Source organism: Lissotriton vulgaris, chromosome 10 (assembly GCF_964263255.1).
Source record: "Lissotriton vulgaris chromosome 10, aLisVul1.2, whole genome shotgun sequence".
In the NCBI taxonomy this organism is placed as follows: Eukaryota; Metazoa; Chordata; class Amphibia; order Caudata; family Salamandridae; genus Lissotriton; species Lissotriton vulgaris.
This window is the reverse complement of record NC_141698.1, coordinates 790,195,080-790,209,324: the sequence shown is the minus strand read 5'-3', so window position 1 is coordinate 790,209,324 and position 14,245 is coordinate 790,195,080. Positions and strand designations below refer to the sequence as shown.

At 44.6% G+C, this 14,245-nt stretch overlaps 1 protein-coding gene across 1 annotated transcript in view; it reads right to left on the bottom strand.

Moving 5' to 3' along the window:
* Nucleotides 1-13,603, bottom strand: part of RAPGEF5 (Rap guanine nucleotide exchange factor 5) — a 997,318-nt gene extending 983,715 nt beyond the window's left edge. Inside the window, exon 1 of the mRNA XM_086941717.1 lies at nucleotides 13,166-13,603. Coding sequence (XP_086797843.1) covers nucleotides 13,166-13,402 — 237 coding nt within the window. The 5' untranslated portion in view covers nucleotides 13,403-13,603. The remainder of the gene's footprint in view (nucleotides 1-13,165) is intronic.
* Between the last annotated feature and the right edge of the window lie 642 nt (nucleotides 13,604-14,245).

Sequence of the window (14,245 nt, the reverse complement as noted above, 5' to 3'; positions counted from 1 at the left end):
GGCAACCCAACATTCTTTAATGGAAGACATAGTAGTCGTATCGACTACATTTTAGTCGATGTAACTATGTGGCCCCTAGTCTCGGATATGTTAATTAGACCTCGGCCCGAAAGCGATCATGAACCCCTTCTAGCAGAACTGAAGGATTTCAGTTTTGCCGGGCCCTCTGTGCACTTCTCCAATGCCGTACAAGAGGCCTTGGTAATAACAAACGATATGAGGAGGGTTCGGTGGCCAAAGGTTGCCGTGGACGTGAATGCACGTACCAAAATAAGATCTCTGGTTTCTGACTCCCTAAGAATACTTGAGCAATGTGATGATTCGAACCAACTATCTCTCAAAATTTCCGACATCCATGCCAGTTTGTTCGCATCCTTAAAGACTTTATTCATTAAAATAGTTGCCAAAAAGGGCTCAGGAAAGCCGAGGAAGCCCGCGAACTGGTTTGATGATGAGTGTGGCACATCTCATTCAAACCTGTTCAAAGCTCTAAAATCTAGGAACCCAGCCCTAATTAAATCTTCCAGGAAGGCCTACAATATAGCTAAGAGGCGGGCTAAAGCCGCCTGGGATGAAGAGCGCTGGGCTCTCCTTGTTGAGGCCTGTGGCTCTAGGAATCTCACGCACTTTTGGCACCTCCTTAAATGGGGTAAGTCCCTGGATGATCGTCCTAGCCCTGCTTCTGTCGACCAACAAAAATGGGTGTCCCATTTCGAGGAACAGTTCAGGTGCCTCAGGGAAGGGGAAGCCCCAATTGGTTGGCCGCTGTCCTTTGATACCCTTGTGTTTACGGCCAAAGAGGTTGAAAACGTCCTGAACACCATCCCCAGGGGCAAAGCGCCCGGCCCGGATTGCATTCCTGCGGACATTTTTCAACAGGATCAAGACCTATGGGTACCCTATCTACTGCACTTGGCAAACACGCTGGCCAGGGGAGCAAAGGTGCCTGTTTCTTGGGCGGGTGCCGAGATTTTGCCCATCTTCAAGAAGGGTGATCGGTCGGTTCCTTCCAACTACCGACCGATCAGCCTTATTGATGCTGTGCAAAAGATAGTGTCTCGACTTGTCCTTTCCAGGGTCCAGGCTTGGACTGAGGAATATAATATACTTACCCCTCTCCAAGCAGGGTTTAGACCCCATGTAAGTACCCTGGACCAGGCTTTCCGGTTTATGTTACTACACTGGAAGACGGTCACTCTGGGCAAAGGTAACCTCTTTGCGGCTTTCGTAGACCTTCGGTCTGCGTTTGATCTTGTTCCGAGGGTTGGGCTCTGGAACTGCCTTCTGGAAATGGGTATGCCTCCCTCTTTGGTTCGTATCATAGTTAACCTTCACGCTGAGACCTATGCCTTTGTTAGATGGGGCAAACCTGGTGAGGTGACTAAGAACTTTCCTGTGTTGAAAGGTGTCAGACAGGGATGTGTTTTGGCACCAACCCTGTTCTCCCTATACATAAATAGAGTCATCAAGTACTTTGAGGGCTGTCCCACAGATGCTCCTAGTTTGGCTGGCATGAAAATCCCTCTGCTCATGTTCGCTGACGACACTCTCCTGATCTCGAGAACCAGACAGGGATTACAGCTAGCACTGTCGAGGTTTGAGAGTTTCTGTAGTGAGCATGAGCTGGAGGTGAACGTTGCCAAGACCAAATTTATGGTTATGAGGGGTCACAAACAGGTCAAGGCTAGGGTCACAATGGGGAATTCCCCCTTAGAGCAGACCAAGCATTTTACTTATTTGGGTGTTTCATTTAGTGACACCCTAAGCTGGACCCACCAGATCGAGCTCTTGACCCTGAAACACCAACAGTTGGGTGGAGCCTTGATCAAGGAACATAAAAGCTCATTTACGAAGCCTATGTCACCGCTGATGAAGATCTATGGTGGAAAGGTTTTATCAGCGGTGCTATATGGCGCAGAGCTATGGGGTGGAAGCAACTTGGATTCCCTCAAACACGCCCAAAACAAGTTCCTAAGGATGGCAACTGGTCTGCCACAATCGACTCCTTTAATCCCCCTTCTACTCGACCTGGGGTGTCACTCGGTGGTCGATTATGCTAAATACTGACCGATCTCATTCTGGAGACGCTTGTGGACAACCCCAGATCTACACCACTATGCTGAAGCCTGTCTGGAGATAAAAAACTTTCCGGGAGCCTTAAAAATCGGATGGTTCAGAGATCTCAAGGCTACTCTTCTATCTATGGGCCTTACTGAGTTGTGGTTGTCGCCTGAGACAGCCACATTTCCATCTAAAAATGAGCTCAAAAAATGTTATTGGGACTGGGTGATGCTCAATACTTTCTCAAAAACAAGCCCAAGTAGTCTCTCAGGATTATTTTTGGTACACAAAGATTTACCCAGGTTAGAAAAATTCTGGGAAATCATTACCAAACCTCTGGACCGAAAACTCTTCTTTCAATTTAGATGTGGCACACTCCCTATTGGGGACTTCACCAATAAGTGGGGAAAAGCTAGTCTGGGGCATTGTGCAAACTGTCAAGGTTCTGGGGAAAGTATGTCTCATTTTTTGTTTGTGTGCCCCTTATACTCTGCCCCCAGATCTAAGTGGCTCAAACCAGTTTGTAGTCAACTAGGCACTCGCTCGTCTGCTGAGGCCTTGAGATTGTTAAAAACTAAAAAAAAAAAGGACAGTCTACCCCAACCCTTTTCTAGCCTACAAACACATTTACGCCTAGATAATTTGGACTTCTATAAATTCTTAACATTAAAAGTACAGATCACAAAATATTCAATACATCCTACAAATCCATCTATTCTCTTGCTGTTGGGTCAGGTACAAAAATCCGGACATACGTTATCTAAAATATACAAACTACTACTACCAAACCCGTGCAAGTCTCATGTTCGTAACAAGCTAAAATGGGAATCAGAACTAAATACCAGAAACTCAGGGCCATATTATCAAGAAAGGGCAATACATTATCGCCGCTTTTATCGGCAGAAAACTGCCGCTAAAGTGGCGATAATGGGCTTGATAATATGTCCTGGAGAATTCCAATCGAAGCCCATGTTCTGGTCGAACATGAGCTTCTATTGGAATTTTCAAGGACATATTATCAAGCCCATTCTCGCCGCATTAGCGGCTGTTTTCTGACGATAAAAGCGGCGATAATGTATCGCCCTTTCTTGATAATATGGCCCATAGTTTTTGACGGGGAAAGTATATATAAAACCTCTATTACAGACAAGCTCTCACCTTTGCTATCCCAAGCAAAATATATGATTATTAATAGAGCATACAAAACACCATCTAAAATGTATAAACTTAACTTCAGTCAAAGCCCCACCTACTGGTACTACTACCGGAACAAGGGAGATTTGGCCCATATGCTATTACATTGTCCCATCATACAAACCTACTGGGACAATATCTATGGCTGTGTGAAAAACACCACTAACATTGAGCCAACCAGAGAATTCTCCTACATACTCCTGGGCTACCTGGACCCTCATCTACAAAATGAAAATGATCGCTGTCTCCTGGACCTAAGGCTTACACTCACATGTAAAGTCATTCTTAACAACTGGAAACACACCAAGACATTTTCCTTCAGGATGTGGCAAGAATGGCTCTCCTTCCTTAGAGGTACCGACAATATCTCACAACAACTATCTCCATGGCGACCTCCGCTTAGACCGATGTGGGGCTCACTTAATGCCACTTCCTTCAACTATGAACCCCCCTGTAAAGTCTTGACACCCATACTCCACACTTCAGGGTACTGTTGCATTACACTTTTACAGCCATACCAAAGATGTCCACTTTATATGTTACACTAGTACAACAGAAGTCCACTTTATGGTATAACTCAACTAGGGCATCAGGTAATTACAATATGTCGCTTAACTAGTGCTGACAAAGTAATCTTTATACTCACTTTTACTTTTTTCTTCGCTTACACCATGTTCTTATGTACGACATTCTTCACACTCTATATAAGTCTATGATTATTACAGAAGAGGATGAGTATTGTTCAATTGAGTGGAATATGACATTTATGGTATACGTGTTTTGTGATAAAAAGAGTATATGATATACATGTGAACATGTTAAAGGGACAAGAGTATGAGTAATGTAGTATGGTTACTGTAATGAAACCCTGTTTGGTTCTTATATGTATCAAATCTGAATAATATGTAAACTGATACACAATTGCCCTCCACCTTATCTTCAGTAACCCCTTTTATGAGTGGTTGCTTTAATGCAACCGTGTTTTATATATTTTCAGATTCCTTTATATTGCTTTGTCCTTTTGTTTGTCCTGTTTCCTTTTTGGAAAAACTCAATAAAATTACTTGAAATTAAAAAAATATATGATTTTTTTAAAGAAGAAACCATTTTTTAGTGTTTAGACATATATAACTCCAACTGGAGCTATCTAGTTGGGCTTGACCAGGGCAAATCTAAAACTTCAGGCCAACTGCGATGGTGCACAGGTTAGAGACAGGGACCAGCCTTGGCTAGTTGAACGGTAACTGTGATGTGTCGACGTCGAGTGTGATGCGTAGACCAAAGATTATGATGCGTCGCTGTGGATCCCGCAGCTGTAGGGGATGCCTCTGCGTTGAACCGCTGGCCTGCATTGTGATGGAAGCAGCATAAAGCGATGTGCTGGTTCCGAGCCGTGCAAATGAGTTGGAAACAGGGTACAATGCGTTGTGCAGTATGTGATGTGTTGTCCACGGTTTGTGCAGCAGCGGTGATGCGCCGGTGTCTAGAGAAATGTGCTGGTTCCAATCAGTGCAACGTTGATGAGTGAATTTTCTAGGTTGCAGCACTTGGCACTCACTTTCAAAGACCAAGGACTGGATTGACACCACTAAGCAGAGCATGACTCACAGCAGTCAGAGTCCAGATGATGGTTGAAGAGAGAAATCTTTGATATCCCTGAAACTTCAGAAAACAGAAGGCAAGCCAACAAGCCATTGGAGATACTTTGGTTCAGGGATGTAGCGATGCAGGTCCTGTCTGCACTCCCAGGCAAGAGGTAACAGGCAGTAGACCAAAAAAGCAACAAAGTTCAGAAAAGTGGCTGTTCCTCCAGCAGCACAGCAGTTCTTCCTGGTAGAATGTCCTCGGTTCCAGACGTTTTCTGACTTAGTGGTGCCAGAGGTCTAGTACCTATACATAGTTGTGCCCTTAAAGTGGGGCAGACTTCAGAGAGAGGCCTTTAAAATACACAAAGCTCTTTCCCCTCCCTACCTGACAACAAACTCACCACAGGAGCCAATATAGCCCTTTGTGTGGGGACAGGCACAGCCTATTTAGGTGTTAGTATCAGCTACTCCATCCCATCCTGCCCAGGATAGACCATCAGGATGTTATTTGCCCATCAGTCGGGCCTAAGCTCCCTTTGTGTATGGCTGTTTGAAGGAAATGCACAAAGGCCAGCTGACATGCACTCCAGACGTGTATTCAGAGACAGGCAGAAGGCACAGAATGGTTAAAGTAAGAAAATGCATTTTCATACTTGCAAGTTAATAAATTCCAACTTTATCATAAGTTGTGATTTTAAATTGTGAGTCCAAAGACACCAAACTTGAAAAGTCCACCTTTCCCAATTGGAAATTATACTTATAAAGTGCTATAAGGTAATCCCAATCTTAACCTTTTGGAAGAGGTGGGTCTTGCAGCAGTGACAAACGAATGTAAGAGTATTTCACTGCCAGGACATGTAAAACTTAAAAGTACATGCCCTACTATTTAAATACACTGCATCCTGCCCCCTGGGTTGTCCAGGGCCTACCCTGGGAGTGACTTATATGTATTAAAATGGAAGGTTTGCGCTTGGCAAGTGGGTTAACTTGTCAGGTCAGCATGGCAGTTTCAAACTGCATACAGGCTCTGCAGTGGCAGACCTGAGACATGTTTAGAGGGCTGCTTAGGTCGGTGGCACAATCAGTGCTGCAAGCCCACTAGTAGCATTTAATCTATAGGCCCTGGGAACAGGTATTGCACTTTACTAGGGACTTATAAATAAATGGAATATGCCAATTGTGGATAAGCCAGTGTTTCCATTTTTTAAAGTACAGAGCTCATGCATTTTAGCACTGGTAGGGTGCCCAGGGTCCTAAGGCCAACAAAGATGAATACAGCCAAATGGGGAGTCAGAATGCAAAAGAATTGGGATGGCTCTGCTGAAAGGCCCATTTCCAACATAAATATGTTGCTGAATAAATATAGGACAGAGTAGAAAAACCATTCTTGCCCACAGAATGCAGTGTGAGAACGTACAACAGTATGACATATGTAGTCAAACAGGAGAAATGAGTGAACTGAGGATGCTTCCTCAGAAAGACAATCATTAACTCCTGTTAATGATCAGATAGTCACCCTGGAAGAATCCTTAGCCACTGTACAATTATTTGTAAAACAAAGTAAATACAGAAAGAAAAGACCACAATCATAAAGTCTGAAGAATATGACTAAAAGAGTATCCATTTCAGATCAATCTGTATTTAATGGAGAACATGTACAAACACTTAGGACAAAAAGTACATGTTCATAACACTTGAATGCAGCCGAGAAATCTGGGTATGAAGTGGTAAGACAGTCTTCTAAGCTATCAAGGTCAGCATACATGGCATAATACCGGTTATATACATGTATATATCTTAACTAACTCACTGCATTAATAAACTGTTACTCGCATATTGTCTGGGACAGGTTTTTCCCTACTAAATTGATGTAAAGAGTGATATTTATGTTGTGAAAGTAATTTAATTAATATTCCATAAAAAGGTCATTAAGTTCTAATGAAACTCCCTAAAGATTGGCATACTGAGGGTGTTAGACCTGATATGCTTGAGGTAGTGTTTCCCTAAACTCACTCATGGATTTTTGCTGATTCTCTGCCTGTGGCCTTATGGCTCTGAGCACTTTCGTACTGTAAATGCAGTGTTAAAGTATGTGCACCCTTCCTACACACACTAAGAAGTGGTGCTTACCTGATGTTTTTAAACATGTCTCAAGCCTGCCATTAAAGGACTGTGTAAGTGCACTTGCACCTATGATACTTTTAAACATGTGTCAGTCTGGATCATGCTAAACTTTTCAGCACAAGACAGATTTGGGTTCCTGACCCGGGTGATGAGACTTCAATTTACTGTACTCCTCCCCAAAACTTTGTAATATTTGTAATTATAGGGGGGGAAGTATGTCGCAGTATTGTCAGCAAAGACGAAACACATATTGGTGAGGGCAATGTTGAAAAACAGATGTGAAAATAAATAACAGATTGTTGATACCATGAACTAAACTTTTATTCCTTAACTGCTCAGATAATACTTTTCTCAGTAGAAGCAACATGTCGGTTCCAAGATTCGGTGAGATTGCAATGCACAGGCCTCTGTTGTCGTCAAGGATCCCCTTGACGGGGCTTGCGATGCAAAGTGTGGCGTCGAGCATGCAACGCGCAGTTCAGATGATGCATCGGTTCTCAGGCTGCTATGCAAAGTCTGTCATTGAGTATGCTGTCGGCAAGAGATGTAAGGGCCTTCTCCTAGGATGACTCCTGCAGCAGAGGTTCTGATGGTGCAGCGGAGACAATGTGGCTCTTTGCAAAGGGTCCAGTCCACACAGCAGTGGCACTACGTCAGTTCTGCTTGGGTTTGTCCCATACAGCAAAAATATATATATATCAGTTTTACTTGATCCACAGAGGCTGGCAGAGCACCTTAAGCCCACTTCCAAGGGTCCAGAAATGGTGTTGCACCACTTGGCAAGGCAGACTCACAGATGGGAGAGTGCAGGTGCAAGATTGTTGGAAACCTGTTATGTCCCTCAGGCTTCAGATCAGGCGGCCATCCAAACATCTCCTGTACTCAACCTCTGATTTCTGGATTCAGGATATGCAGGTCCAGTCCTTCTTATCTAGGTAAGAGAACTGCAGTTAGCAGCTGAGCACAGGAGGGCAGCACATCTTCAAAGCAGCAGTCCAACAGACTGACAGTCCTTTCAGCAGCCCAGCAGTCCTTTTTTTCGGGCAGTGTAGCCACAGGTCCAGAAGTGTACCAAAGTGGTGGTGTTGCCTGAGGTCCAGTTGTTATACCCAGTTCTACCTTTGAAGTGGAGAGGTGCTTTTAGAGGCATGTATTTGAAGTGCACGGATGCCCTTTCCTTTCCAGAATAACTACAGGGGGTTTACAGCCCTTTGAGTGGAGGCAGCACATAGCCTACTAAAGTGTAAGTGGGGCTGGGCCCAGCTCCTCCCTCCCATCCAGACACAGCTAAGCTCCCCATGGTGTGTGGCTGTCTAGGAGGAATACACAAAGTCTAACTGTTGCCCTCACACTGTCATGTGACCCAGAGACAGGCTTCAGGCACCAAATGACTAAGGCTGGAAAATGTCAACCTTCTAAAAGTGTTATCTTTTCAAAATTGTAAATTAAAATCCAACTTCACCATAAGTTAGGATTTTTTATTACAATTCCAAAGACACCAACATGAACTTGTGACCTGTTCCCATTTGGAAATTACTCTTATAAAATGTAATAAGGCAACTCCAATCTTAACCTATGGGAAAGTTAGGCCCTGCAGTAGTAAAAAATGATGTTAGATGTTTTTTCACTACATGTCCAACTTTTTAAATGCACTGCACCCTGCCCTCGGTCTATCCAGGGCCTACCCTATGGTTTATTTGGGCAGGTTGAAATGGCAGTTTAAAACTGCACACAGAAGCTCCAATGGCAGTCCTGGGGCAAGTTTAAAGTGTTCCTTGTGTGGGTGGCTGAATCAATGCTGCAGGCCCCCTAGCAGCATTTAATTTGCTGGCCCTGAACACAGGTAGTACCACTTTACTAGGGACTAATAGGTAAATGAAATGTGCCAATTGGGTACAAGCCAATCACAACATGTTTTAAGCAGGGAGCACACGCATTTTAAAACTGGTTAGCATCGGTAAAGATCACATTGCCCTAAAACCGGCAAAAACATAGTCAGCAAACTGGAGGGTTAAAGGCAAAAAGTTTGGAGGAAAGCCACACCAAGGATGACAGGTCTAAAACTGTAAAACTGCTATGAGTGCTCTGGGTTTACTACATCATTGACATGGTAAAAATGCATTAAGCGCAGAAAAAAGGCTGGGCACTACTGTGGGTAAAGGAAGGTAGTTCTGCAGAGAAAGAGACACGAAACAGGTTGGTAGAGATGTTACAACACAATATGCCTCATTTTGTCCTGTTTTACTCACAGGGGGCAGGCAACCGAGCAGTAACTGTCCTACTGCTGTTTGCTTTAACTTCATTAACTTAAATTTTACTTACAACCAACACCATAATATGTTATCTGCCTTACCCCTTATTAATATATAAATGTTCTTAATTTAGGAAAAGCTGTGCGCCATAAATATAAAAGTGGCCAACAAAAGGTGGGCCCTATTTAATCTTCACACCGGCATAATAATTAAACATCTTCTAAGCTGATGCTTTAACCAGGTTTTCACACAGACCTCAGTCCTGGGTCTGGCTGTATATTGTTGGGAATGAACGACCAGAATAATGACCAATAATACATATCACATACCATAAATGTTTGTTTTTACTGTTGCAATAGTCATCTTAATCTACCTGTTTTAGACTGTTAATCAGATATGACCCTTATGGTCTGGTGCACGGGAGCTATATTGGTAAGTAAAAACCCTGAGCCAGATCTGTAGGCCAGAGCCATAGGCGAGGGATTATAACGATGAAGAGGACAGGCAACAACCAGTTTTGCCTGAGACTGAAGGAAGGGCTATGGAACCATTAGAACATTCACCCACTGAGAGTAGCATATCCTAAATTAAATAGTGGGAAACAGAAAATACGACATTGGAATGTTGGAGCAGAAGGCCTATACCAGCCAATATTGGCCCTGAGCCATTTTAATGTCTTCAATTGAGCTTTCAACATTCAAATGCTTTAATTATAATTACATTACGCATATAAAAACAATTACTTGAAAATAGATTCACATTGTTGATAAGGCGCGGGAGATGAAAGCCCTGTCGCACTGGCAAAGCACAAACCTGCACAGTCAGTGTGAGTGAATGCAATTTTAAAGTATGCAATGCAATATTATTAAGATTCCTCTGCATATGTTTATGCTATTTAAGGCTTCAGGAATGAGTTCTGGACGCTTACCACTAAGTGGACGCCGACAGTCTGGTCATTCAGCAGTAACACTCTAATTAGCAATTAGTCAACTGTGCATTGAAAATAGACTAGAATTCAAAAACCAATCTAAAAAACACCACCTAAATTGTTTCCACACTATATATGCACTAACCAGCGCGACCATATATTTATTTGTTGACATATTTATTGAGGGTGGACCCTTTTCTGAGTTCAAGATAAAAATACTATACTCCAATGCTTGAGAGTCATCTTTAAGAACCTCAAAACATACCATTAACTGGGCAGTTATCTTGCTCGTACACAAACAGTATTAACAGTAATAAATTGGAGAAAAAAAGGGAATCATTCTGATGTGGATGACTACAAAAAGTGAAATAAGCATCTACATGTTTGTTAGATTTTGGACTTGAGGTCACAATTACCATATTTTTCATGTTCAGGGTTTGGTAGGTAATTCCATACGAGATTTAAGATGTGTATGTCGAGAGCTAGGGCATACTTACCCAATGAGTTTCTAATCTGGGACTTTTTCCTCTCTAACAGGAGGTTTTGTTGATCCAACCAAGAGCAGAATAACAAACTGTACTTGAGATTGTCAGACACTTTCTTCGATTGGCAATTCTTTCAAATCTATCTTCTTCCCATTTTTAAGCCTCTTAAATGAAGCTGGGGAAAAATAAATCGACTATCATGGGAAATTTGCTTTGTAATTGCTTAGAGCTGTGTGGATACCTGCACTTCCCAAACCTGAGGGATTGTGCTTCTATTAAGGTTGAAAAAGTCAGCCTGATGATGTCTACGCTGTATATTTTCTACAAATAGATAAGGGCATCAATTGTGGATTTAAAAAGGGATTGCTTTGACTGAATAGAATTCTGGATATTAAGGAATCCCACCAAGGTGGAAACATTGATGATGTGACACTGTACACTATGAATCCCACACGGTTTGTACGAACATCATAGGTGTAAGAAGTAAGGTCCATGAAAGATTTCTAGGATATAAAATCACACATACAATGGAAGGTATCAAAACGCAGACATAATAAGTGTATTGCAATTGTTTTACCTACTATGGGGTAATTCTAAAATCTGGCTAGGGTCACTCCCTACTGACCTTACGATGGGCATCTCTCTATAGACAGACCGTGGATTGTCGCTCACTTGTGCTCACACGGCCTGTGCTTGGAGAGTTCCGGACCTGAGGTTCTGCTTTCTGCTAGGTAACAAGTTTATTTCTGTTAATAATGCAGTGCACATGGTCGGGCTGAGAGCAGGGCTATACAGAACGTCACTCCTATGTTCCTATCGTTAGCATGGTACCTAATGATCGATTAAATCCATGTACACCACTGAAGGATTTGTGTAGGAAATGATCCATTTGCTCCACAATAATCTTGCTGCCTACTAAAAGTGCAAATATACATAGTTTGAAACTCCTTTTATGTGTGAAAGGCATCTTAACGGGGTGACAGCACATCAAACATTGCTAGACCAGAAACGCATAATTAACTTACATCTTGAAAAAATCAGTATGCTGGAAAGTGGATTTTATGTACAGAGCCAATGATGGCTGTCAATTGTATGAGCTGGTGAGTCACAGAGGTATTTTTCTCCATCAAAAGCAAACCAGGACTGTTAGCACTGCTCAGCCAAGCCATGTGGCAGCATCACCAATGTACCCTTGCTCAAAGTCTCCACTGAGTCCAAAAATATCAAACATGCTACCTCCAATGTACTGTTTCGAAATAACAGTGTCTGCTGGGAGCCAGCTAGGAGCATAATTCGCGAAAAATCAAAACAATCCCCTCAGGAAACACTCCTTGCCCTTCGTAGCCATCGAGGTTTCCCGTTTCACTACTTCAGCGAGGGGCGTGCAAACTGGAAAGGATTGCTTTCCCTAATTCTAAAAATTGATTTCTTTTTGCGAGTTTCTCTGTAACCTTTCGCGAATCCTTGTGGTGTAAAAACAATCTAACATCTGCTTACAGCTCACAAGTGTGACGTTCCCTTGAGGTGCCTTTGAAATCACACTCACAACACTTGTTCTAAATCTGCAGCCACGCACCAGCACCACCAACAAAAGTGTGAGGTGCAACCTTTCTGCCTTTTACACCGGAGCGGTTATTTCAATTTTACTGAGCTTATGTGACAGTGGTGGCCATGCCATAAACCTTCAGAGCAGTAAAAGCAATAATCAAATCAAGCTACCCATCTCTATGCATAACATTACAGCGGCAGCCAATCAGCGCTGGTCTTTCACAATCCATTTCAAACCCCCCTAGGTTGAGTTTTACGTGGGCGGACTGTCCAAACATATAGTGCCCGCCTGTTAATGGTGCTGCGTGTGTAACAAGACAGTCGTTTCCCACGTGGAAATGACCAAACGAACGAAAGAATGAATGGACAGATGAACAAATGGATGAATGATTGGGTGTAGCGCAGCTATGAAAACCAGTTCGATACTGACCACATCACAATGGCACTTCAAAATGCATTTTCCCAGTAGAAGGAGATTCCCCCCGGCTCTATTGGATGACAAGTGTTTTGTCTAATGAGCACAATGCGGCCACACCTAGGCTGTCAGGGTCGCGTCAGATCAGGTGTCAGCCTCTGGGCACCTGACCCCATCTGCCAGGACAGCCCAGCTCGCATTATGTTTAGTTTACATTGATGCGTCCGTGTCGGTACACTGTTTCTTGTGTGCCCTTGGCTTATATTGGCTGTACCCATATATCCATAATCTCATATAAAGGTTTCTCGGCGGGGATTTTAACGGGGACAGCACGATGACGGTCACCTCTCCTTGGGGGTTGCACAGGCTCCCAGCACATGGCCTTTCATTTAAAAACAAACCGCACGCCTAGCTGCGGTCTAGACACCAGAACCACCCGCCGAGTCCGTCCCGCTGACCCCCTGTGCAGCATGCCAACACTGACCCCTTCCCGTGCCGCCCGCCTGCTGCCCTCCCAGCCCCGGGGTACAGCAGCCCCTGCGCCGCGCGCTCCCCCGCTCGCGGGCACTCACCGGGCTGCTGCAGGTGCTGTTGTTGGCTGCGGAGCTGCTCTTCCTCCGGAGCGTCAGGCCGCTCCTCAGAAGGCCGGGCAGCTCGCGCAGCTTGTGCTTCAGCTGCACTTGCTGCTCCCGGGCGCCGCGGCTCCGGGGGCCAGCCTCGCCCCCGCCGCTGCCCGTGGCCATGTCCTTGGAGGCGGCGGAGGCGCATTCAGGCGGGGACAGCGTCCTCCCGCGCCCCGGCACGGTCATTCTTCATCGCTCGCCGTCTGCTCGGTGCCCGGTCCGCATTTGAGGGTTCGCTGAGCGGTAGTGCCCGCCAGTCGCGGTGGTTTGCCCTTGGGTGCAGCGTGCTAGTCCGAGAAACCGAGCTGGGCTCGCATCCTGAGCGCACACGGCTCAAACATTACACTGTCAGCGTCGCTGGGATCCGAGCCGACTCCTCCCTCACCCGCCCCCCGCCCTGGTTCACACCTTGCTGCTGCTGGGACAGACGCGCAGCGGAGGTGAGGGCAGCAGACGGCGCGCGGGCGGCTCGTGGCACCTCACTGGCTCCGGGGTGACCACCTACCCGGACTCTGACGGGTGGCCTTGGCTTTCGAAATAGGAATCCAGAGACCATAAGAGCTCCATGGTGTTTATCTGCTTCATTAAGAGGCTAGCCTTTTTCGAAATGCCAGTGAGTATCTATTAATAAAGAAGGTTTCCTTAATTAGGGGTGAGGAGTAGGGCTGGCTGTGCCGGGGGCCTTTCGTGCATGCAGTTCAATGAAGGACACTGTCCTTAGTAGCCGGGCTGCAAGTAGTGAGCATGATGAGTATAGTTACTCGCATATTTAGGTCAGCTCATAGCTGGTGTGCTCGTGATCATGCGCTCTGTAGTACGTTAAATATTGTTCAGTTTTGCAACAACGTTTGCCTTGCACAATAAGAAGTGCAAATTCCCCTTGTCTCACAATGGGGCCCCTTATGAGGAAGCTGGCATTGGTCCATTAAACTGCATCCCTGTGAGGACTAGATTGGAGTTAGCGCCACCCTTAGACATACAGAATTGCATTAGCCCTTGAACATTTCCAGAGGTCAAATCCTGCAAACA